At 39.8% G+C, this 26,885-nt stretch overlaps 1 protein-coding gene across 1 annotated transcript in view; it reads left to right on the top strand.

Annotated features, from left to right (window-relative positions):
- Nucleotides 1–2,045: 2,045 nt before the first annotated feature.
- Nucleotides 2,046–26,885, top strand: part of VWA3B (von Willebrand factor A domain containing 3B) — a 68,397-nt gene continuing 43,557 nt past the window's right edge. The window contains 9 exon segments of the mRNA XM_032200069.1: nucleotides 2,046–2,085; nucleotides 3,791–4,015; nucleotides 6,046–6,140; nucleotides 8,630–8,880; nucleotides 10,661–10,817; nucleotides 14,582–14,751; nucleotides 16,659–16,783; nucleotides 22,958–23,074; nucleotides 26,527–26,714. Of these exon segments, the coding sequence (XP_032055960.1) occupies nucleotides 2,046–2,085; nucleotides 3,791–4,015; nucleotides 6,046–6,140; nucleotides 8,630–8,880; nucleotides 10,661–10,817; nucleotides 14,582–14,751; nucleotides 16,659–16,783; nucleotides 22,958–23,074; nucleotides 26,527–26,714 (1,368 nt within the window).

Raw genomic sequence — 26,885 nt, 5'->3', positions numbered from 1 at the left:
CGGCGGGGCGGCGGCGCCACCGCTTCCAAGCGGGTGGCTGCCGGAGGCAGGTGAGGGCCACCGCGGGGAGAAGGGCGGGTGGCAGCGTGGCCTTGCTGCTCCCACTGCAGGCATGGCCCTGAGCAGCTGACCCCAAAGCCTGGGCCCCATGGGCAGTGGGTTTCCTGCCCCACGCAGCGTGTCTCGGGGCACGTTTGGGGTGGCAGTGCTGGGCGCTGACACAGCTGCTGGTAGCTCTGGTGGCACGGGCTTCACCCATGCCTGCAGCTCTTCCTCTGGCCCCAGGGTGGTTTTGCGATGGCACACGCTGCAGAGTTTCCACAGAAACCCCAGCCTGGTGCTGGGTTCAGAAAGCACCCAGGGGCTCGCCCTGAAGCTCCCAGCTATGCGGGAGAGGTCACGGGCTCAGCAAACACCGCGCACCTGTGACAGGCGGGGTGAACCTTACAGAAAGTTGGCTGTGCTGGCCAGGGAGTGGTGGTGGTGCTCAGACGAACTGGTGCTTGCCTTTTGAAAAGAGTGTATTTTGGTTCAGGCTTTGTGCTGACCATTTTCCTGGCTGCCATCAGCTTGCTTACCTTTCCCAGACTTGAGGTAAATTTGCTATTTCCATTGAAGCCACTTCATCTCCTTTCCAATGTGCCTTTTCATATGGTGCCAGCACTTCACGTACAGATGCTGTTCAAGTGGCTGGGAGCGGCACTGGGCAGCGAAAGTACAGGAAAATCTGCTGCCACACCTCTGGGCATCTGGAAAATGAGATGGCATCTGGGATTAGTTCGCCACCTGACGTGTGTGTCAGCGTTACCACGAGGGCATAGCGGTACTGCTCCTGCGCAGGGTTAGAAACTGCATGAGTCTCACTGCTCACTACTGATGGGCACTGTCTGCCTCAGCAACTCTGTAGTAAATGTTTAAAAAAAAAATATTGCATTAACACCAAGTCCCTGCCAAAGGGGTGTTCGTCTGCTTGCAGGCATCTTCTGCTGAATGCTTGGGTGTTAGGATGCAGAACACACTCCTGTTTTTTTAATGCCCTCCCTGCCTTTCATACCATTAATATCTTCCTGTATGAGGAGGACAAAGAACAGAACAGTTTATATGTTTCTCTGTGGGTATTTAAACTCATGTAAGAGGAATAAATATATCTGCAAGAGGAATAAATAGTGTGTTCAGTTCTGCAGAGAAGAAAGAGGGAGGAGGCCGTGTGTTCTGGTGCAGTCCTGTTATGATTTTATCCCATTTTTGCTTTTCCCATAGGAAAAACTGCTTGATGACAATAGCTAGCAGCTGGGCTGTTGGTGATTCATAAATATCCCTCATTCATTTGTCTTATTCATTAAAAGAAGAACCAAATAAATGGCAAAATGTGATGTCTCAAAGTGATACACACAGCCAACATATGCTACCTTGCTTCCTCTGGCATTTTGTTCTCTATTCATATGTTTTGTTTTAGTCACAGTTGGGCCTTATACCACACACATATACATATATACAAGCATAATTCTTTTCCTTTGTGAATCATCTTGCAGTCTTATAGGCAAAGTTATGAATCTCTTCACAGAATTGTGTCTCACATACTCCCAGGTTCAGTCATAAATTGTATTATAGCAATGGTAAAGTATAATGCAAAGCAATAATAAAACATAATACAACTGGCTGACAGTAGGCCAAAACACCACACTCATTTTTGTGTGGAAACTTCCACATTGGCTTTTTCTTAATGATAAATTACAGGGATAGAACGGAAATCATATTACCTATATCCCCATTTCTGAGTATGAGGGGGTCCCTGTCAAATCTGATTTCACCCTTTCTTGACAGGGGAGGTAGCTACCCTTTTTAATTTATACTATTATTTTCCTTGAGAAAAATCTTGACCTCAATCTTCCGCAGTTTATTACTGCCTGGGCTTGTGCATCTGGTCTCCTGTTCATATTGACCTGTTCAGGGGAGTATTTTAGATTATTATTATTTTTTTGAATAATAATTTCTCAGGCTTTTAAGACGAAAGGAAAGAGGAGCTGTCAATCAAGAGATCCATCATGACTGGCAATCCATTTAAGAGACTTGCCTGGAGTGACTGTGAGTATTTCAGGACTGCTTTTACATACATTCCATGTTATCCTGGATAACGTGCAGTTTAATTATTCTGAATCATGGTCTGCATGCTGCTAGCTGTGTACAAGCTCTGCTGAAGCTGTGCCAGTCTCCTGTGCTGTGTATGGGGTGCTGTGCTGGCTTTTTTTTTTTTTTTTTTTTTTCCGATTAGGAAACTGGGAATGACTGCTCAAGTGACTATAAACAGTCCCTAACTATATATGAAGCCCAAGCAGCTGCAAACCTTCACCTGTGTCTCTTTAGAGTTAACATCTGTCATCGCTGCTTCTGCACTGAGAGGAGGAGGAAGGCTGGTAAAATGCCAGCCTCTGCAGGCATGCCAGCCCAGCACCCTGCTTGTAGGACTGCTGACTAGGGAAAAGCTGGTGCCAGCCTGCCCCATGCAGAAGGCTACTGTCACTGAAAGATGATTTCTGAGGATACATTCTCATTTCCTTTATGTATGATTAACTGAGGAACAAATCTGTCTAATGAACATGTGTAGCCAGGTCAGTTGTTGTAGTATTTGATCTCAGAGACAGCAGAGCTCTGATCATATTCCGTACTAGACTGAAAGTTATTTTTAGTCATTACGGAACAGAACCTTTCTTTATATTTTGGACCAATTTCATCCACTCAGTATATTTACATTTCAGCTGGCTTACAGTATATGGGGAAGTGAAGGGCTGGGATACTGTAAATAATGTTGATTCTGGGGAAAATGGGCAGAAATATCAAACGTCTACAGAAAATAAACCTAGATACAGCAAGGGTATTTAATTGACTAACACCAGCTTAGCTCATGCAGAGTATTTTGGGAATGAACAGGAAATACCAAAGTTCTCGTAAAACCTCTGTGCTGAGGAACAGACGCATTACTGTTGTCATCACTTCAATTTCTGCCCCAACCGCTCTAGGCTCTGGTCTGCCTCTGCTCCCCATTTCAAGCAGAGCTAGCCCAGCCAACTGGAAATCTGTGCAGAAATGCATTTTTCTGTAGAACTTAAAAAATAAAAATTGACCTTCATGTCCAAGATTTGCTGTACATGCACATCATCCATCACAGACTGGAACAGATGCTGCCAGTACCATTGTTTGCAGTTATGGACAATGATGCGGGGTGAAGGAGTTTCACCAGCCTTGCAATAAAGTCAGGGTCTGCTGCTGGCCCTGCCATTGCTCATGATAGAGGTTGAATGTATAATTGCTAAGAGATCCTCATTTATTGTATAATGCTTCTAATGTGTCTGTAGTGGTTGTCTGACAATCTTCAGATGCCTCTTAGGAGCTCTGATTCCCAAAATGTAGAAGAGATGTCTTGAGAGCTGGAAGAAATGTCATTTGGAAATGGCACTTAGCTTTGTCTGGGCTTGGATTTCAGCATACAAGAGATATTTTATTCACTAAATTGAAGGTGAATACACACGGATAAAAAAAAAAAAAAGAGGCGTAACTGCAAGTAGATATGTAGAACTGAGAGCAGATGAGCAGATTTCAATACTAAGAACATTGCTCAGTAGAATAAAAGAAAACAAGAAACAAGCTATATGTATACAGAGTACTGTGGTATACTGGTAAAGAAAGGAAAGAATTCAAGTAAATCTTTTTTTTTTTCTTTTTCTTTTTCTTTCTTTCTTTTTTTTTTTTTTAAGTGTAAATGTTGTTATCCACTCATTTCTCTCTACAACAGATGCCTTTGATTCAAAGCACAGGAAAGATCATAAGAACTCAAATTTCCGCGAGGACCACAAGAAGAAATCAAAGGAGAAGGAAAAGAGTCTGACAGTCAGTCAGTGGGACATGGATGTACAACCCCTCATTTCATCTTCTAAATGGCTTCAGCTTCATGGGCTCAAGAGAAAGAAATTGTCCCTGTCCCAGATTTTGTCCCAGATTGGATTTCAGCACAGGAAAGGTATTAGAGAAGTTTATTATATCAAATAATTTATTATATCAAATTATAAAATATTTATTATATCAAATAATAATAATAGTAAAAGACATAGAGTAGTCTGTAGTGTTCATTTTGCACCTCAGTGTCCTCAGAGGAGATATTCACATTGTCTGTTATGACAATGGCAGAAAGGGAAGCTGTATCCCCAGTTTCTGGCATTGCCAGTTCAGAGAACTGTGAAACTCCATCTCCTTTTGATCGGAGGACTTGGGATCTGAGGTGAGCTTTTCTTACTGTGTTGGACTGTTGTGTCTTTACCTGATGCTCCAGTTCAAGTCCTCCTCAATTCAGCTACAGCTGGGAAATAACTTGCAGTGCTGAGGCTGCTAGTCTCACACCATGAGACCTCTACCCATTTTTAGATCGCAGATATAATGTACGCTGTGCCATAAACTGAAATCTGGTAGTTAATCATCTGGGCTAGCCAACCTGTTCAGGAATAGTTTATTATTTCCAGGCATCCAGCTTCGAGGAAGAAGTTAGATTTGATTAGAATTCAGGCTGCTTTTTGTACAAAGTCAGGCTATAGAAAAATGTTCCTTTGCAGTTATCTGACAGCTGGAGGGGAAGAGTTTGCTAATAATTATTAATCGCTGCCATTGTAGTGCTTTGCAGAGCATGGTAGAATATTCTTTTCTTTGAAGAGCTTACTGCCCGAGAAGTAGGAATTGTAATGTATTGCAATTGTTTTAGGTTGTATAATTTAAGATTTCAGCTGGCTTGTGTCCATGGGACATTCAAGGATCAACAGTGCAGATCCTGGAATCCTGTATGCTGTAGATGAAGAAGCTATTAAGCAAGGTTAACGTTGTTACGGTGTAATTGTAGGAGCAGAACGTACTAGCTTAGCAGGGCAGCATGCTGTACAGAGCAGCTGCTTTGTGACGTTGAATATTCCCACCCCTAATGTTTTCCTATCAGTGGAACTACCGTAGAAGATTTCTAGCTACTGAAAGAGCAGAGTGCAACCTTTTCCTTAGTTGCACCCACTTCTGCACCCATTTAGTTGTGTAAGAGAACAGCATTATCTGTTCCAGATTTTGTATTTTGTTTGATGGACAAATATTTGCAAGTCCTGCTGTGAGGTAAATGAATAATACGGAAGTTTAATTGCCTAAACCTTTCCTTCATTAAAGTCCCATGGAGCTTTTTTGCCTATAAATGATTAAATGCATTTTCCCCCCATTTCTGATTAAACTGGTAGGGAGCAGCAAGAGCAGGGCTGCTCCCGGAGGGGAAAGTGAGCCCAGGCAGTGCCTCCCTGACCAGGATGCAGTCCTGCAGCATCTGAGCACAGCAGGCAGAGCAGGGTGCTGGCAGCAGCATCTGCTGACAGTCCCAGGCAAGGTGAGGTGATGAACCAGGTCTAGGGTCCAGCCAGGAAGTGCAGCCTGGTACAGCTGGAGATGGAGCCAGAGAGAAGGCCGTAATACAGGGCTGAAAGGTCTGCCCAGGAGAGAGGTTTACCAGCAGGACTTGAAGCGGGCACACCTGCAGCATAGCTCAGGCAAAGACTGGGGGCCCAGGCCTGAGCACGGGTGAGACTGACTGGGGCTGCCAAGACCAGCTGGTGCCCTCAGGGTCTTAAATAGAGCCAGAAAAAGTTGTAATTTGATATCATTAGAATTTCCCTCAGATTTCTTCATGTCCGGAGATCAGTACAGATGCATGAGCCTCACACATGGGTAGTGTACACGTCAATCTGAGAACTATCTGAAGGACACATGTACTCTGCAATGCTTACTACTAAAGGAAAAGCTGCTACTCATTCCAAGCCGATACACGCAAAGAATCCTCCTCATTCCTCTAAAAATATTTTACTGAATTTTGACTTTACATTTCTGTAAAATATATTTTGACATACTGAAGGCACAGGATGTGATAAGAACAAGATTTAATCTCTTTTGTGTTGCGTGCATTTTTGAAAAACAGAACATTTTGAAAGTTATCCTAATGATTAACAACTTGGTCTTTTGTAACCTTTACTGTAGATTATGTGACCACTTTGGGGAAACTTGTGGCTTCTCGATATGCAGAGGGTCTGTTTCCTCAGTACATGAGAGCACAAGATGGCAGCGTGTATAATGTAAGTGATTGAATTGTGGTTATGTTCCCATGCACTTACAAGTTGTTATCTCTGTAGAAGAATAATATGACTAAAATGTCTCCCTATGACAAGAAATACATACATTCATTGTTTAAGAACTTTATCTTTTGATCTTTTTTTCCCCTGTTCTGTCAAACTATTGGTGATGACAATCAGCAGTAGAGAAGCTATATATATATATATATATATATAATTATTATTTTTTCCTTTTCCTTGCAAAGTCTTACACTTTTGCCTTGGTGCAGCATTGCAGTACATCTTTCCAGAGAAGGCTGCAGTTTCTAAGCAACATTTACCATGTCACAAAGGAGGGAGCACTTAAAAAGAAGAAGCTCAGCTGAGTTAAAAAAACAAAAAAAAAAAAAAACAAAAAAAAAACACAGTTGTAATCGATAAAACAAATAAGGATGCTGAAATAAGTCGACATAATATGCTGTCATTGCCGATGCAAAGCACTGCTTTGCTCAGTGCCAGTGGGTCACAAAAGGCTCAGCCCTGTCTATAGAGACGCTGGCTGGATCTCTGCCCAGGCTCATGTTCTAAGGAATGTCTTAGTAGCAGCTGCTGGCTGTCCCATTGTTGAGAGGATGGATTCTGACTGAAGAGATACGCATTTGAGCTAGGAGGGGAGAGAGTTAATTCATAAGGGATTTTACAGAAACACATGGCTTGTCATTTTTTTCTGATAACTAGGATCACTTCTGAGGCACAAGGCATAAAAATAGGAAAAGAACCATTTCAGGGAGCCTTATTCTCTCTCTCTCTCTCTCTCTTTTTTTTTTTCTTTCTTTCTTTTTTTTTTTTTTTTCTTTTTTCCCCCAATTTATTTCTGTATGAAGTATCTACATAATGTCATCTAGTCTAGGATTGGTTTGGAGCATGAGAAAAGACAGCTGTGGTAGCCTTAAGGTAGCAATGCCACTATAGAAAATCTGGTGAGACCTCCCTTAGAATATGGTGTACGATATCGTGTACAGTTACCATAGGGTAAGAGGAAGCAATTCAAACTAGAGTGAGTACTGGGAAGAGCTAGCAGGATGAATGGCAATGGTGCTAATTTTGTAAGAGATCTTGGCTGATGTTGATGTAGTTAGGTAAGACCAAGAGAATCTGAAAAATGGTAGTCTTACTGCCCTTAAATGCAATTTAAGTTGCAGGCACAGAAAGGACCTATATTTTTCTATGATAAAAGACATGCTAGTCCAAGAATAAACGTGTGTGCACTGCCATGAATAAAATGAGGGTGAACAGTCAGTTTTCCAGGCCTCAGAGAAATGGGAATCTGGACTGGCCTACTAGAAGTGAAGGGGTGGGACAAGAAAGTCCTTTATTTTAAGATGGAGTTTGATCGGTGTAGTGCAATAAGCTGTTTGTATGAGTCTGGATGTGATAGGAGGAAACTAAGTGCTCCTTCACAGGCTGCCATTCCTTTGGCAGACAGCCTGATACTGTGTGTCTGGGAGGCACTTTACAGGGCCCTAGCTGACATTAAAGAACAGAGGAAAATACATACGAGAGGAAGAAATGTGCAGACTGACTCTGAAAATTTCTTCTCACTGAGAAATGTTCTTGTTTAAAAACGTTTGACTCTCCAAGGTTTTTTACTAGTCCTGGAAAGGTAGCTGGATGTAGAAGATAGCAGGTAAACTAGCTTGTGGGATCAGAGATATTGGAGGTATGTCTTTACTGGAGCCTGCAGAGAGATTTTAAACCCACGGATCATTTTACACAGTGCATTTGCATATATATTTATTTGGTGTTTGTCTCCTTTTTTTTTTTTTTTTTTTTTTTTTTTTTTTTTCATTTGAATACTGATCTATGTTTTTCTTAATTTACTGTTAGGGCATGAGACATTTTAGTTGCTGATTGCATTTGCCTGAACTTAATTTGCCTAAACCCCTACCCATAACTAGTTAAGCTGTAATGTTGGGCATTGTTAACGAAATAATAGCACAAATAGGAAGCTTTTTACATTTCCTTTCAAATGCTAAAGACAAGGTGGAGATTGAAGTGTCCCAGAACCAAACCGCTCACTCCCTTGTATCGCTGTGTAACATTTTAAGAGCTAGTCAAAATTCGAGTCTAAGAAGGTACAAAGTGCCTGTGTTCCTGTTTGTTCATCCATCTGTTCTGCAGCCCTTTCTCCATCCTTGCCCCTGTTCAGCTCACTCTAATTGCTCCAGTCTTGAGACAGACAAGGCAGACAACCCACTGGCACTGTCCCATGCTTGTATAAAAAGATTATGAAAAGCAATTAGGACAAAATGCAGTGTCTTTCCTGTTATAGCTCAGATGCGTTTGTCAAGTATTTGCTCCTGCAATAGTGGAAGAAAAATGGGTTGTTTTCACAGCTACCTTGGCTGACATATTTGGCACTTGCAAACCAGCTATTGCAGCTGTGCTAAGCTTGGGGCTTCATTTGTGTTGTTCTGATGTTCAGTTTCTCTCTCTCCCTTATTTAAATAAAGCTGACAGCCAAAAAAGAACTGATTCTTCATTTTGTGGATTGTCTAATGGGAGCTATTGAGCTCTATCGGCAGCGAATGGAATGGTTAACCAGTGAAAGCCGGCTGATATTCGGAGTGATTCAAGAACGGTGCATTGTCATCGTTTTGGATTTTGGCACTGCAGCCCCAACTGAATTTGATGCATGCCGTGATGCACTTTCCATGGTTCTCGTGGAACAGGTGACCCAAATTGCCAAATTTAACCTCATTCGGTAAGCAGAAGGAGATCCATGAGAACAAAAAGGAGTCTCATGTCATACAGATGTGTGTTTGGATGATCTGTTTTCTGTAGTGCAAATTGTTTCATGGTAATACCTTTTAATGCCTATCACGGTAATACCTATGCTTCCACCAAGTTTCACCCGCAGTAATGCTAAGCTTGCAACTTCCATTTAACAGAAAACCCTTGTGTTACCCTGAGGAACGGATAAAGGCTAACAGAAACCAAATGTTGATATACGCCTTCTGCAAATGTAGGAAAGGCAAAACGATCAGGGGCACTTTGTAACACCAGTAATGCTCTTTGGTAATGCATCTAAGTATTACAGAGTAAAACAGTGAGGTCACGTCTGACTGCCTAGGCGTTCTTGTGTCTTTAGGCACTACAGGTTTCTGCCTTACAGCTGAATGTACGCTCCCCCACGTACCATAGAGAGAGGCATAGTCATTTGTATTTCTATAGATTTCCATGGCCACAGAAATCAGTAGTAGGACTAGCAAACAATACTAGATTTCCATAACAAAAGACATGAGCTTGTTCCCTAACATGAGTAAATGAATCTGGGTTTAGTTGCAAGTTAAAAAAAAAAAAAGAAAAAAGAAAAAAAAGAAAAAAGCAGCCATTCAAATTAAAGTATCTTTGAACAAATTCTTATTTATGCATAACTGTTTGAAGGCATAAGCTTGGGTTTGGATAGATGAATGGAATTTTGTGACTATGAAAAAAATGATGTGCAAATTAAGCCATACAATTTTTGAATAGGTTCCATAAAGATTACTTGCAACTACACTATGATTCTTAATCTTGTTTTACCCAAGCTTCATCCTCCAGCTTTGATTCTGCTGCCCTATCTCAATTCTCTACCTTGTGATACACCTGAGATTTGAAAAGAAAAAAAAAAAAAAAAAAAAAAAAAAAAAAGAGTTAATTTCCATAGCTTTTGAGAAGCACATAAAACATTTTCTTTAAAGATGATCTGAAAAGCTAAGTCAAAATTGAGGTACAGTAAATGTGTTCATTGATTTTTCTGTTTGCTTCAGCAGGGAGAAAAAGGACAATACAGTTTACAAGTTCTTGCTTTAAAAGAATCTAAGAAAGCATGCTTGTCTTTTAGATTTGCAAGTAACTCTTCAGAGTGGTGCTTGATGGTATATCATAGATGCTGGAACCAGTTATTTTTTTAAGATGTCTTCTGTCTTTTATGTGCAAATGGACAGACATGCATGCTCATACGCATTGTACCTCTGTTATGCCATTAAGAGCCCTGTAATCAATTAAAATATCGAAAAGCTTTGCATCACAAATCTCATTTTGATGGGCAGATAAAGATCAGCACTCTTATGAAAAGCGGAGGTTGGTTAAAATGATCTGAAACAAAGGTCATCCAGCAAGTATGCCATACACAGTGGAAAGAGAAGCCAGAGTATTTTTTTGCATATACGTATTTTAAAAACCTGATTGCGCTTTTTTAGTAAATATAGGGTAAATACATGAAAAGGTAAATAGGAATTAGGAACTGTTTTTAAAGTACTGTAGCCCTCTTGGGTATACTTTGAGCAGCTGTCTTAAAAAATTGTTATAAAAAAATACAGTATTTTTCTTAGGGTTTTATTTTGCCCCTACTTTTATTGCAAGTCGAGATTTAGTATGTATGGTTTATTGTTATTATTACTTAACAATCTAAAAGAATAGTAACAATAGCAGAGCTCCACCTTTTTGCTTTGCCAGCATTATTCTCAGTACTTCTGATTTATAGTTAATGTCACTTCCAGAGCTGCTCAGGATCTTATGAAGTGGCAACAGAAATGTGCTCCTGTGTCTGAACACACTGTAAAGTCTGCTGTTAAGTGGCTCTGGAAACTGGACCATATGACAGCTGTCAGCCATAGCAGCTCTGCTGAAGCCCTGCTGGAAGCCATGAGTGAGACGGTAAGCTCATACATCTTTTTGGAAGCCTCAAGTAAATCCAAGAATATTCAGTGCCAGACTGGTTACTGTGATTTGCCCTGATGAATTTTGCAAAGATAAATATTAATGGGAGGGTTCAGAAGTTTTTTTTCCTGTTTTTTCCAAGTGTATCTGCATACTGTGTTTACTGATGACCTGCTTATGTAAATTTATTGTATTTTGAAAGCAGAAACTTTTCTGTTCTGGAGTACAGAGAATAAATAACATATTCAGTCATTAAGGGAAAGAGTAAATATGTTGCTTTCCACTTTCCTTGCCATATATGTTTTTCAGGGCTCCAATGTTTATGAAAATAGAATCTTAGAATCATTTAGGTTGGAAAAGACCTCCAAGATCAAGTCCAAACATGTCCCTTAGTCCACACAGAACTTCCTTGGAGAGGAATTTAACCAACTCTGCTGCACTGCTCCAAGTTAAAAATAAAACAAAATAAAATAATGACAAACACACTCTGTTAGAAAAGCATCCAGAAGCTCTTCACTTCTAAAGCAGTAACATCCAATAAAATATTCCTTATATCACTATTACTGAAGTCAGGGAAAAAAAATATGACTTTTTATCCAAAGTGGTTGTGAAAAAAAATAAAGCTAAAATCGAAAATATAAAGCAGAGATTTCTTTAAGCGTTTGTTGACAGTAGATGTCTGCAAATTCTTTTTCCTCAGCCAGCTATAATTTCTTCCAGAGCAAGAAGACAAAGCATACACAGGTATTACTGTAATTAAATTCTGTCTATTTCTCAAAGTGCCGTATTACATTATTCATTATAACCGAGTCAAAAGATATAAAAAATGTATGCCATGATTTGAGCTAGTCACTTAGAACTTGTATTGTTAAAGAGATATTTTATGAAATTCGCTTACAATATAAATTAAATTCCTGGCACTTGAATTAAATGGAAAATTGTGTGGACTAGTATCATTAGTTTTTGCCGCCATTAAGGTCCAGTCCTGTGCACAGATCCGACCCTAACTCCTTTGTAAATCTCATATTGAGACATTGTTTGAAAGAGAAGGTAAATTTGGTTTGAATTTCCCTCTGGTTCCCTGTGCAGATGGATTCTCAACCAGACGAACCTTGATGTTTGGAAAATGGTATTAAAAGGGAACTGGGTGAGGAACAAATTGTGCAACAGTGACATTTTTTATGACTGCTTTTTAAAAAGCCTCCTTCATAAATTATGCTAACATTTTCAATTTGCAGTATATTACTAATTTTCTGGTGGGAAAAAAAAAAAAGGATCGTGTTTAGATTTCAGTATTGTCTGGATGAAGAAAACTCTTGTTGGACCTGGTAGGTCTGCGTACAAATAAACAGAAATTAAAATTCATCCAACAGTGAGACATATTATTTTTTCTGGATATTGGTGGGCTAATGGGTAATCTGGGGGAGTCAATTTTGGCAGGTGATCAACATAAGACAGACTTTAATTACTCCTAAATACAGTTATTATCATTCATAACTGACAGTTCAGTTTGAGTACAAGCTTCACTGTACTGAAGGCTGGGGCAGACCCCATTCAGTCCTAGGCAAAAGCTGCAGTCACTGAACAGTCATAAATGACTCATTCTTCAGAACTGGCTTTGTCAACAGAAGTTACTCAGACACAACAGCTCCTTTTTGCCTAGACTTGGGTTTTCCAGCCATTCCTTCAGGTGAGCTTCCATGTGTGGCAAGTCCCTAGATTTCCTTTCCTCATTACCTGTCAGTCCCAGGGTCAAGATCACTCTGCTCCAAGGTTGCAATCCTTTGGGCTCCACCTGGCACAGATACATCCACGGCATCTAACTCACAGTTCTGTGCAGGTGCTGCGCTGCAAAGCATGGGCCACCCATCCCAAATTCACCTCCCCTCCCAGGTAAAGACTGCAAGGAACTCTTTGTCATGTTTTCCTCTTTGTTCCTATATGGAGTTTGTTTGCTTGTTTGGATGGCTGCAGAAATTATAATTTGCAAAATGTGGAGGACTAAATGGTTTGAACTATTCTGTAAGGAACATTTCCTTCATGCTATGTTACTGCTGGGTTTGTAGTTAAGTAGAATGAATTGTCTGTGGTTAGCAATTTTGTTTTCTTGAGGAGCTGGTTCTGCATCAGCTGTGCCCAAGAACTTTCAGCATTTTAAAAGTTGCAGAGGCAGGCATTAGATCATTTCAAGGAAGTCTGAAAGCTAATACCCTTATTAAACAGCAAGTTTCTGAGTTATTGGCAGTCTTAGGAGGGAGGGAGAGAAGACGTGAATTTGAAGGAAGACAAGGAAAAGTGGTTGTGCAATCTGCGTATGTTCCCCCAGGTCAGGAGCCTCTTCAGCAAATGGAATTTCCAGGACAAGGGTGTTGGCTGAGGACTGGTCTCAGCTGGGTGAGCTGCATGCTCTCACAACTTTGTAACTGGATGAAACTGAGAGAGAAACTTCTAGAACTGAATGAAAGCACAGATAGGCACAAGTGTTGATTTATTTTGCTTCTAAAGCTAATAGGTATTGTGTTAACATTGCACGTTAATGAAATATGAATCATTCTTTCCTTTTTGTATCACTGTGCTCGTGATGAGGGGCGGTATGGGCATCCTGCAGCCCAGAAAGTTTTGGGTACAAATTGGACAGAAGATGTCCATGTGTAGGCCTGTTGGCTTAGGAAGTTGAAATGAAAATCAGTGTCAAAGGCAGTACTGGAAATGCATGAACATGCTTAGAGATGATACTAAATCTGCTTTCCTATTGCATGAAACGATGTGGGTGCAGAAACACGTCCTCAGTGCTGTCCCAGCCTCAAACAATTGCCATCTTTTCTCTCTTATGGTGCATATCAGGGATTCCTTACCATACGTGAATGCAGTTTTTCAGATGAACAGCTATTTATCTGTATTTATCAGTTGGTATGTGCCATGCCATAGGACTGATAGGCTGTGCTTGCTGTCTTGAACATCATCGTGGGATAGGTGTTGTTACATTTGTTTTTAATGCTGGTGAAATTTCAAGAAGCATATTGACTAGCTACAATTTAGCATGGATATGTGCAGGCAGCACTGGATCTGTCACAGTGTAATACACAAGCAATAACTAAAGGACATTTCTTCATCTTCTCTGTCTTCTTGCAGCAATGTTTTCATAACATAAGTGTATGTGTTCATAACAAACTTGCCAAGTTCCCTCTGCCTTGGGAAGTATAAAAAATATGAATTATTTGTAAATGCCTACAGTAGCATTCAAAGAATGATGCATCTCTCCTAGCCCTCAAAATACGTGCTGCTAATAAAAGTATGTCTGCTCCTACTAAAAAGTTCCTACTAAAAGTTCCTACTGCTTTTCAGCCCTGGCAAGGCCCCAGCATAGTTCCTCTCTTCCCAAAAGAGGAATGCGGCACAGAGCCTCGTCCTGACTAATAGCACAGTTGTCCTCTCTTGCACTTCTTTTTGGTTTCGGTTAACTTCTCTGGAAAGGGGCTTCTACTGAGCTGTACCCAGGGGCTGCGGGCCTGGTTCCCTTCTCACTTTGGGAAATTTTGTGTGAAATTCATTTGAATTACTAGCAAAAATGAGAGGGAGAACTGAAGGTCTGCTAATCTTATAGCCCAAGTAATGCAGTGCTGCTACCAGACTCTCATACCAGTGCTCAGCACAGGACTGGGCTTGAATAAATACCAAACATCTGTGTAAAACAGTCCTCCCAATTCCTTTTTTTTTTTTTTTTTTTTTTTTTTTTTTTTTTTTTTTCTCTTTTATGACAGGTTGAAGCTGTTTATTACTTTGCTGTGGGTGATGTTCCAGCTGAAACAAAGCAGCTGCTCCTTGAGAAGGTTTCTGATGGCCCCTGTCCAGTCAACACCGTATCTTTCAATGCCAGGGAAGATGAAACTGTTATTTTTCTGAAGGAGTTGAGCCAGTTGGCCTCTGGCAGGTATGACAAAGAAGCACAGTAATGGTTTCAGTACTTGTAAAGTGTTTTGCTGCTAGGAATGCTATCTGAAGATATCTGAATATTATCCCATTTTACTCATAAGGGAAATGAAACAAACCAGATCAGTAAGTGATCTGGGGAAACAGAGGAAATAGTCTAAGAGCTGTAACTAAAATACAGGACCTACTTGAACAGCTTCTCTCCACATGTGTGCTCACTGGCTTGTGGAAAGGCCATTCCTTACCTATATCCTGAATTGTCTGCAATCTGTTTCTCTTTCAAAGTATGATTTTTTTTCAAGGGAGAGTAACGACATAAACAAGTTTTTATTACATTTCTTTATACTTCAGTAATATCCACAGGCACCAGCAAAGGATCAGTCTAGAGGTTTTTTTTTTCAGATCAAACATAACACAGACATGTAGTTGAAAGGTGATGCCTGTCCTAAATAGGCAGTGCCTGGAACAACAGGAAATTCGGGTAGCGTTAGGCCTGTCTGTGTGAAGCTGCAGTTCTCTACCATGCTCTCCAGCATCTGTTTAGTGTGATTGGTGGGAACTGATATATTCCATATGGTCTGTTGGCTACTTTGTCCTGGGAACCAGCTGTGTGACAAGAGAAAGCCTTCAATGCAAAAGGATAATACAACATTAATCTTGATTCTAATATAAAAATAAAGAAAATGAATGAAGAAACAAACAAAAAAAAAAACACAATACCAAACACACTCAACAGCAGGAGGGCAATAGCAGCTGATAGGTGTTTGTCTGCTTTACAGAAGCCACCATACAGTTACAGAGCTGTGAAATGTCTGCTATAGCTTTCTGTTTCACTATTGTTTGTGCAAGAGTGGGAAGGACTCCAACAGTAGAAATCCCCAAATGATGGCAGAGCAATTGGTAAGATGGCAGCTGCTTAGCTCTTTTATAGCCATCTGTGTTTAGGAGTAGCTTTTAAGAGACGGAGTGCCTGCCAAAAAAAACAAGACTGAGGGAAAGTGTTATGTTGGTTCTGTTCAGACGTGTGTCTAAACGACTGTGGTCATTTAGGACTGTGGTACCTCCATGATACCAGGTACTTTGCCAGTCACCATACTTCATTTTCTTTTGGCAATATTTTTCCCTCCTTTGTAAGAAGAAAGAGAATGTTTCTTGTATGGTAGAGAAAGAGACAAGAAGGGTTGTGACAGGGATCTGAGAGGAATCATTTTGCCTAATACGATTCTCACTATCTTTTAGTAATTTTTCACGTGTCTAGCTTTGTTGCAGAGACTTATCAGGCCAACATATAACTTGCTGGTGGGTATTTTCCCAATAATTGTGTATAAGGATAAGTCAGTTTTCACATAGGATTTGCTAAGTTCATGGGTTTTTCATGATTTAAGGCTCATTCTAGTGTAGTTCTATTTTAGAAAGGCATCTTTTTCCTGCTCTGGGAGCTTGTCTGTTTTGACAACAAGGGTAAATGAAGTCTGCTTGACTTCCTGATTTGTATATCGATAGTGAAATAAGTGTTCCTGTTGGGCTTTGAACTAGGAGGATAATCTAATTAAAAGGTGTTAGTGTCCTTTCAGATATCTCAAATGACATGCTTGTTCAGCATGTTAAAAGCATTAATTAAAAACAGATTTCCAGATGATTGAAAAGGAAGGTACCTTAGAATAAGTGATACAGAAATGAAAGGATGTGTGATTCTTCATGAAAAGACTTCAGAAAATACATATACTTATATAAAGGTTTGATAATATCCATAAAACTGTTGTAGCTGAACATTTGGTTATCTTGACAGATAAGGAAATAATTCCAAAGTTCTACACTGCTCTGACTTTGCATGTGTGACATACATATTAAAACTAGGAAAGTATTTATGTAGTTTGCATACTAGTGAAAACCCAATTTTTATTACAGATTCCATGCTTTCGTTCAGAAGAATTACTGTAGAATTGCTACTGGACCTGCACTGAAATGCGAAGAAGATGACAAAGATCTAATTGCCCCGAATTCCAGAAAGGTGAAAGGGCGAACGCCACTAGGTAGACAATTTTAAAACCAATATTATATTGATTTTCTAGGTGAGGTTTCAGAGTAGCCATCTAATTCAGGAACTTGCTTAGTGCAAGATCAAAAGAAGCCTTCTGTAGGCATAGGTGGGGACGGGACCGGTCAAATGGAAATTCTGTGAGTGGGAAGGAGAGGGAAAGGAAAAGAGAGAAGTGAAGAAAATAGAGGATGTGCATGTGAGAATGAAAGAGAAGTGAAAAAAGGAGAAGAAGCAAGAACATGTATTTCAGGAGATAAAGATTTGTACTGGTGTGCTTATACCAGTGACCTGGTGGTAATGGAGAGTAATGGCGAAAGGGAGATGAAAGAGGTAAGAGTGGAGTAGAGCATCTGTTACAACAGCCACATCAATACAGACCATGTTCATAGCTAATATAAGGGAATTAAGCCCACATATGGTTGACTTGGTTTTCTTAGGATCTGAATTTATCATAAAGACAGGCAAAGAGCACAGTAAAAAGAACTAGAGAGAAGGTGCAAAGAGAGAGGGAGAAATATGAAAAACATACAGAAGGAAACAGCAGAAAAAAAGTAGAGGAGAAGCAAAATTTCATTATTTTTTTTCTTTTTCTGTGGGTGGAGCTGTGCAGAAAGCTCAAGCATGGTTCTTTTTAGTCACAGTGATACTTCCTCTAGGAAAAGTCAGCCTTACTGTTCAGTGGGACTGGACTGAGGCTTCAGCCAGATTTGGAGGAGTCTGGCTTGTGGTGTGAAGCGTGGCTGTGTTATATCACGTCTGATATCTTTATCAGTAGGCGATTTGGTTAAAAAAATGATTTATTGTTATTATCAGGAGGCATAAAACCTCTTTTCTCTCATGGCTTACATCCCCATTATGCTGGGGGGGCATTAGCATTGCCCCAAAGGTAGAACACTGTCATCCTCCTCTTACTGCTAGGGAACCTATGGCATAAGGGGGAATTAGTGACTCACCTAAAGTCACATGTCAGTCTTGGACTAACTGTCCTGTATTTTCTGGGTTGTGGTCTGGATCCTTGTGTACAAGCCTTTCAGAATGGCCATGGTTATACAGTATGAGAGAACCATAGTGTGCATGTGTGGAGGGGGTGGGGAGCAGAAGTAAGAGAACAAAGTGTCATCCCTCCCCCCCCTTTTTTATTTTCTTTATGAAAGGTCACCAAAGCTTTCCCCCCTCACGCCCCCACAGGGTTTAGAAACCAAGAGCAGAGAGTGCTTCAAAGCCCTGCCTTTCGTTTCACACTGATTCAGAGTGCTGTAATGATTGCCTTCGGTCTGCTCCAAGTGCTTCCTTGCCAGACCCCAGTTGGGTGTGTGCATAGGGAGGGCTGGCTTCCTCTTCCCCCAGGCACCATCCCGTTTCAATAGATGGCCCTAGAGCTCCTGTATGACTGAAATTACTTCCTCACCACTGTTTCTAAAGCTGAAAGCTGAATAGCTTTAATCGCTCAAAAGGGCAGTAATCTCCTTGAAGTGCATTGTCTGTTGTGTCTTATTGCTATTATGGAGTAGAATTTACACATTAAAAAGGAACACAATTAGCTTTCTGCATTTACTTGGCATTATAACCACAGTTGTGACATCACTGACAGCCAATCACAGCCTTTCGGTCGTATACAGAACCTAAAATCCTTTCAGAAAAGAAAATACGTAGGAGACATTAATTCTGGCCTGTGTCTGATGTCTCTTGTTTCAGAGACTCCTTCAAGGGTGTAGAAGGCAATAATAATAAAAGTGGTGATTACTCACTAATGTATTCTGAAACTGGTTCTTGAATGTCTGGCATAAACTATATAAGGAAATAAATAGAAAACGAATCAGAGATCTAATCTTCCAAATGCGATGTTTCCTGGAAAATAAGGGGAGGTGCAGGAATATTTTGATTCTGTTTCTTTTTGCACCAAAAATGCAACAGCTGGAAACTAAAGCTCATTGTTATGTTTTATGGGCTGGAAAAAAACATTTTAAAGAAATCTGATAGTTTTCTGGGTATCCACTGAATAACATTTTGCAAATACAGGATATCTTCATGCTCACTCTTTTTCATCTACTTAAACAAACAAGTCGGAAGTGAACTATTTAAAACTCCAGATAAGAGCTGAATTCTCCCCTGTTTTGCATCTTGAGCAGTCATTTAGAAAGCAAGCGTGAGAAACTGCCAAATTTGATTTTTTTTTTATACTCATTGAGTGGATGCTTGAGATTAAAACAGGTGTAAACCAGTAAAGAATGAAGGTCCTTATGTTGGCAGACTCAGACCTGAGGCAGAAGAAATACTCTTACATAAAGCATAATTTGGACCAACATGGTGATATCTCCTCATCCAGCACTGATTTTCCTATTATCACTTCAGCCTACATTCTTTGTGTAGCTTCTGCATCTGCAAAAGGCTGTGGAATTAAGCAATTCTGTTGTGTAGTTAAAATTACAAGTGGAAGGGAGGTGAGATTTAAGTCAGAACTTGAAGGCTTAGAGGGCAAGAGGCGGTGGAAGCTGTGGAGAAGAAGGTTCTTCCTGAGAGGGGCCATAGTTGTGTTATCTGCTTGGAGTGAGAGGGAGGTAAGTCCTAATTGGGCTTGAGAAGCAGTGGCATTTTCAGCTAGATCCTGAAATGAACAGTGGTTCCTCGCTAGCTGAAGAGAAAACAGCAGTAGATCTCTGGGCAGTGTTTTTCTGTGTGGTGGAACAGACGAGCTGGTACATGTTAAGAAAATACCACTGGACCCTAAATTGGAATTTGAGTTATGTGGCAAATCTGAAGAGGGACATATTTCAACATGGCCAGTCTTTTGGAATAACATATGATTCCAGGCTGTGAAGACTGATGTGCTTAAGCACTTTTTGAGCTCTGTAAAGCTGTATTCTTAAGTGTGCTTGATTTTCCACGTTTACCTGATGGTCACAGAGAAAATTGTAGGTTGCTGAGTGTAATATGGGGAGTGTAAGAGCACCAGCCTCCTGTGCAACATTGAAGTAAAAGAGCTCTGCTCTGTTTATGCACACAGATGTGGGAGAGACCAAACCCTCCCTTTGGGAAGCCAGAATAATGCCTGCAGAGTGGCTGCTTTGCCTATGAGCTGTAGCAAAGAGCTTTGCCTCTGTGTTTTCCTCCTATGTGCTTTGTCCAGTCTTAGCAGCCTAACCTTGGCCTGGTGAATCTCTTTGCTAATGTGTAGAGAGTGATGCAGACAGCCACCCTGCAATACCACGCAGGATACAAAGTTCATTTGCTTTGTGCATTTGCCCAGGGAAAAGGGGCAGGATCAGGACAGGGTGAGTTTCCCTGCTTCCTGACTCAGTGGGTGTGCAGGCAGCTGCCCTCCTTTTCTCCTCCTTACTTCCATTCTTCCCCCTCCAAGGGTGAATTTTGCAAATCAGCACTTCGGGGATATACCGCTATCTTCTGCTGCCACACAGAGGCTGAGGAAGGGACCAACAGTGAAAAAATTAGATCTCCCATCTTGCCTTACAGGCAAATCTAATTTAAAAGGTGTCTTACTCCATTACATTTGGATTTTGCTTCCACAGCCTAAGTCGGATAATCAGAGAAGAAATACTTCTGTTTTCCTCTATTTGCTTTTGTGTTGGTATTTGCTTGGTGTTTTAAAGATGTAGTCAATTTTGCAGGCTTCTTTTCGCGTGGACTTTTTTTCAAAGCAGGATTTGTATCTTGAATACGGAATGAAATGAGTTACTGTGACTTGACAAACTGGATGAGTTTGTCTGCTGGGAGGTAGGTGTGGAAGAGCTTCTAAGATTGCCTGACAGTATTAAATAACTGGGAAATGGAAATGAGGCTGGTTACACATTTCCGTGTACATGTGTGTTTTTGCCTAGGCACACCATCTTGCTTCAGCTCACGGGTGTCAGCAAGATGCTTCTGGCCCTCGCCCTTCCCAGTGCCTGTCACCATCCTCTTCCTCATTTCTAGGGCCTCCATTTTCCAGGCCCAGGCCTCCTTGGGCACAGCTGGCCATGCACGATGGAGTGAGCCAACCCCACATGCTGGTGCTCCGTGAGAGCTGGGGAAGGCAGAGGAGCATCAAGGCCATTTCCCCGCTGTTGCCATCACCATGTCATGGCTTTTGAAACAGAACCTGGGAGTTAGGCCTGGGCAGTTAAACTGCCAGCCAGCAGGGCTTGGGGTGTTTCATGGAGGGTGGCCTTTCACCGCTGGGGATAACACGATTTTTAAGAGGTCTTCCATGCAACGCAGACGCCTTAGTTGTGCCAAGAGTCTTGGAGCAGCTGGGGGCTGCCCCCTCTGAGGAGGTGGCTTTTGGCCATAGGTGGCTTTTCGGTTGGCAGCCCTCAAAATTGCACAGCAATGAGGTGTGAGCGCAGGGAACTTAAACCGAAGGGAGGTTTGTGCTTTCTTAGTCGTTTTTCACCGACATGCTCTGAGGGATGGGCTGTGGGTTGAAAACCGCTGCTGGAGGCTGTGATGCATGGGGGTGTGTGCGTGTGTCTGGGGTTTGGGGAGAGGAACAGCTTTTCCTTTCCACTTCTCCTCAGCTGCAGAGGAAAAGAAAAAGAGGTTGAAGCAGAGAGCGAGGTAGAGGTGAGCCTCCTGAGTAGAGAAAGTAGCTTTGGCTGCCACTGCTTGTGCTCTTCCAGCTGAATCCAGGAAAAAATGTTGCGTATAAAATGTTTTCAAGACAACTTGGTATTTGCAACATGCAGTTGTTGGTGCCTGTATTCGTCCCATACAATATACACCATCAAACCACAGCACTAATAAGGAAAAAATACTTTCTGTGCAATACCAATATAATACACTGTCACTGCATTGTACTGTGGAGCAATTGTTTGTTAAAAAAAAAAAGTAAAAAAAAGTTGACATTTCTAAAGTGTTTGAACAGAATATTTTGGTTGAAAATACAAGTTAATGATAACAGACTTCATTTTTTTTTTATCTGCCTTGCTTAAGGTTTTTGTTTTGCGATTTAGGAAATGATCTTTGTAGTAATGGCTGAAACAGGTTTTTTTTTTTGAAATACAGGGAGGTCCCAGGAGATGGCAGTGTACAATAACACATTTCAAAATATTTCTTGGAAATTAAAAGCATTTCACAATTAAAGTTGAGTTCTTATTTCGTAGAATGTTCCTATTATTATTTCAGGGAAGTTTACTGAAGAACAAAATGATCAGGTTTGTTTGTTTACTGATGGCCTACTTTAGCACACAAGTTTGCATATCTTATCTTTTATAAAGGGAATTACCACTGTATATTAACTGAGCCACTAGATGCTAAGATACAGTTTGCCTTGTTCAGCAGCTTCGTGTGCAATTCAGTAATAGGTTGTAGTCTGCATTTGTGGTTACAATAGCTCATGATTAATTTCTTTTTATATTTTTTACTGTAATACTACACACAGTTTTTCTATATAGCCCTATATTGCAATTTAATATCTGAGACTCATGTAATTTAACACACTTGGAGTAGTGTCTATTTTATATAGATATACCTGGTGACTCCATTTTGATAATTGAACTCTACTGAATAAATACACATTTTAATCTTTTAATAAAGAGAATCAGATATATTGAGATTAAGAAAATCTTATGTCAACACCAGCTTTGTTTTTTTCCATTTTTTTTTTTGGAGAATATAACCTGATAGGAATATATTTTTAAAGCGTTTAATTATGACTATTGATATAATTATGATTGTTGATATTCGTTAAGATTAAAGTCTTACCAGAAATACCAAAACTACATCACATGCTCTTCTGGGAAAGAATATTTAATTTTAAACAAAGGTGTTTAGGTACTCTAGAACACTGAAGGAGCTGATAATGTCTTCTCTTTAAAGTTTCAAAGTTGGATCTCATATTTGGAGATTGCTTTTGCAGTGAAGTCAAGGGGACAATGTGAATTTCTTTGTGGAATTTTCTTATTGTTTTCTGAGAGTTTGAAAACGGATTTCCCCCCACTGTGGGAACAGCCAACTCTGTAGTTACTTCTACCAGACTAATTACCTCGCAGGTTCTGGTGCCATTTTTGAACTCTGTCAAAGAACTGCACTTGTCACTGCAATGGGACCTTGTGAACAAGGTCATACAGTAACACCTGGATGAACCCAAAGACTTCATTGTAGTAAAGGAGTTATAAAAAGCAGAAATTGTTATGAAATGTCAAGTTCTATTTATTATTCCTTTTTGCAGTAGCTGGTGTTCGTGAAGATGTCTTTTTGGTCTGGAAGGAGTTGGAGGAAGCCAGGAGTACACTGAGACAAGTTCAGAAAATTTTATCAGAATCTGAGCAGCCTGCTTCTGGAGATGGTATCATTTATGTTTCCTTCAAAAGAGTTACCACTATATTCATGATCAATATCTTGAACAGTGAACAGTTTTGATTGACATTGATCTGGGGACAATTTTCTCTGAAATGGCTACGTATAGGTACCACCTATACTTGGCAGCTAATCTTTGTGTGGCTTGAAAATTTCCATTGCAAATCTCTGTTTACTGCTGCTTAAAACTTACTAAACTTTAACAGCTAAGGCTGAAACATGCAATTTTTATTTCACCAGTTACTAGGTTTAGAAATTATCTACATTTCAGGTTGTTTAAACTCCTTTTTTTTTTTTTTTTTTTTTTTTTTTTTTCGGTTTGCTCTCTCCTTCTCTGCCAGGGCTGGTAAGTTTTTGATTTTTTTCTATACAGAGCTGGGGAAATACCCCAAGATGATCTCTCAATAGCCTCCAACTTGATAAGTAGTTTAGTTTCCCTGAAAGGAAAGAAGCGTGGGCTTGAATTCCCTTAGTAGAAAGTAGAAGACTGAAACTAATTCTGTATGAGTGCCCTGATAACCCTTGCATTAAGAAACATGAAGGAACACCAACATCTATTTGTTAAACTAATCATTTCCACCATTATGATTGGCTTAGAACATGATCCATGTGGATTGAGACTTACTGGGGACAGAAGTATAGCTACTCTCTGAATCCCTGGAAGGCTTAAACAGGGGCTGGTAAGATGCCACTCGGCTCTGATAGATAGAGGTGCTCTGAGCATGCTCTGGAGCAGAATGGTAACACTGGCAAGTTTTAGTACTGAAAACTTGGGAATCCATAGAGTCTAGGAAGCTTCAGGGTTGAATTGTAACTAAGCAACTGGATTTTCAGGATCAGAGTTGTGATTGCCTGATTGGCATGTTCTGCATTACTCCCTGGCTTTAAAATAGTTACATGGAGTCTGGTGGTAATTTATTGTGTAAGTTAATAAAAGGTTCAGGGCTGAATTAGAATGACTCATTTGAGATTTTTTTTGTAGCTCTAGTGTAGTTTTTTTGCAGTGCAATTGCTTTCGCTTTGGTAAGGTGGAGGCTGGGGCCAGATGCCCTTTTCTGGATCTGAGAAACAGTTTGTACAGCTGGTTGATCAGTCGCCTAAACTCTCTGCAGTGTGTTGAGGTGTGTGATTAAGGTGGTGATGGTGAAGATTTGAGCCTGAGGGTTTTCTCTGCCTGCACTGGATTTGAACATCTGACAGTAATATAACTCTGCAGGAGTTAGCCTGAGTCAATTCTTCTGTGAAGGCATAATACACTTCTTTGTACAGATAATAGCATCTGCTCAATTAGCAGGACTTTCCATATGAAGTTAAACAGTTCTACCATAATGCGTATGAACAAGAAGACCACAATAAAGCTCCAAGGGCAGCGCTAATTTCAGTGTTTATTTACAACTGCTTGACTATGCAGCTTTAATATTCTTTTAGTGTATATCTTCATACATAATCACTTCATAAATGAATTAAAAGAAATTAATTTACGGTGTGGTTTATTTTGTCACTTCTTCAGCATTGTTTGACTGTTGCCCATTGATCCGAATAACTACAGCCTTTCTTTTTGTCTGCATTTCTTCCTCTTTTTGTCTTGATCTCTTTAAAATGCTCATCTGCAAAACAGTTTGTTCTTAAAATTGAAGAGTTCTGCAGGGGATGAAAAAGAGAGAAATTTTCTGCTGACTTTCCAGATAATGCACTAGTTACCTGAACAGAAGCATGTGAAAAAAAGAAAATAAGTTTTCTTTTTAAAATTGTCTGAGTGTGTTTGTGACACTTGCCACGCTTGTTGTCCTAAGGACCACAAACAACCAGAAAGCAAATGTTTGTCTACAGTCTCAGGATCTCCACACTTGTCAGCGTAGCTGCATCTAAACAAAGCAAAAGTTTATACCACCTAGATATCTGAAAGTAGTATAAGAAAATATAGTCACCTTGCTATAAGACCCTACTGAGCTAGTGATGAGTGACTGCAGAGCCCTTTATACAATTACCTTTATACAGAGGTGTGCAGTGCCCAACCTTAAGACTGCCCTTAGAAAATTTCTGAAACAACACAGCGTGAAAAGGGTAAGCATGAGAACAGTCATAAGAGGTCAGACAAAAAATATCCTGTTTCTTGCAGTATCCGTAACAAATGGTAGAAGGAGTGTGTAAACTAAAGAATATATGAAGATGGTACACCGGTGATTTGTGGCTTAGGATAGATGGTACAAAATTCAGCCTCTGAAAAGGCAATATATTGTGGAAAAACACAGCCAAATCACTTCCAGAGATACTGTAGTTTGCCTTTTACTCTAAATAGTCTTCACTGAAAAGGAACGTTAGTCTATGTTCTTAACTGTATTTTCATTTATATCTTACATTGTTTCATTTTCTCAAATGATTCTCCTCAAAGTTGGACATCTTATACTGAATCTTTTATGGCATTTTGTACTTCAACAGTTAAGTCAATATTTGTATGATCCAGAATATTCCTTCTATGTGTTGATTCTGTAGCTATGTATATTTTAAGTTCTCTGTCAGATGGGTTTGTACCAGTTATAAAAGAATTTGTTGCAAAGAATTGCCCAATATAGAAAAAACAAACAAAGAAAAATAACTCCACCACCACAACAACAAAATCACAACAAAGTAGATATTAAAAATGGGTCAGAAATATCGACCCACTCCAGAGCTGTCAGTAGAAGTGTAATGAGTTCAGAGCAATGTGTGAACTTTAGCAGCTCTCTGTCGATCATATGAGTTTTAATCTTGACAAAACTTAGATGATAAGGTTGACACAGGAGCATGGTTCTGCTATAGGTAACTCTCTGCCAAAGTTAAAATATCTGCTCCAAAACCTGAAGGTGTGAAAGCTCCTTAACAGGCCAAATATGACAAAAGGTATTTTCCTTCATCTTTTGCTAACCATTCTTACTCTATTTTTCTCCTCCTTCCAGCTACCCTTGGGCAAATCTATAACAGAAAACTTGAGTGCAGTCAGACAAAGTGTTGGGGGAAAAAAAAGGAAATTGATAATTAGAGCCAATAATATGCTAGGCAGTCTTAGTGACATTTATATCTTCTTATGCAGTGTATAATACTGTATTTTAAGTTTGAAGAATATCTAGGCATTTATTATTATTTATTTCTCATGGCCTAATCACTTTTTATTGATTTCAAAACTATGTGTTGATGGTCACATGCAATACCAAAAAAGTTTAGGTGCAATTCTAAGCAAGAATTTAGGATTTAGAATTTAGTCAGACTTCTTCCATAAATATGACAATTTTGACCCCAGTATTGTAGCCTGTTGAAAATAACATATCCAAAATGAACCATATTATGCATGAGTTATTTGTTTTATTTTTATTTTTTATTTATATTTTGTTATATTTTTATTTCTATCATGTTTTATTTGTATTAATACTTTATTTTATTTATATTTTTTATTTATAACCAAAGATGATCATCCAATAGAAAAGCATAAATATGATGAATATTTGACTTCTGAGGAGTGGTTGCAGAGGTATGGCTTGAAAGCTCAGAAGCTCACACTGTATGATGCACTTGCTGATTGTACTTTTCGCCATGCGGATGGGATTGTTGACATCAAAACTAAACCAGAGGACGAATCTTCACAAACTGATGCTGTGAGTAGTGTTAGTTTTCCCTCAGTGCCTGTGAATTGCCTTTTTTTTTTTTATTTTCTTTTTGGTTATTTTTTTAAAACTTGAAATATTGATGGAAAGCTGAATTTATGACAGAGTGCATGGTCTGTTGGATTTTTTTTTTTTTTCTATAAAGTCAGTTTATTTGTGGAA

Source organism: Aythya fuligula, chromosome 1 (assembly GCF_009819795.1).
Source record: "Aythya fuligula isolate bAytFul2 chromosome 1, bAytFul2.pri, whole genome shotgun sequence".
Lineage (NCBI taxonomy): Eukaryota > Metazoa > Chordata > Aves > Anseriformes > Anatidae > Aythya > Aythya fuligula.
The sequence above is the reverse complement of the archived record's forward strand: the minus strand, read 5'-3'. Positions and strand labels throughout refer to the sequence as shown.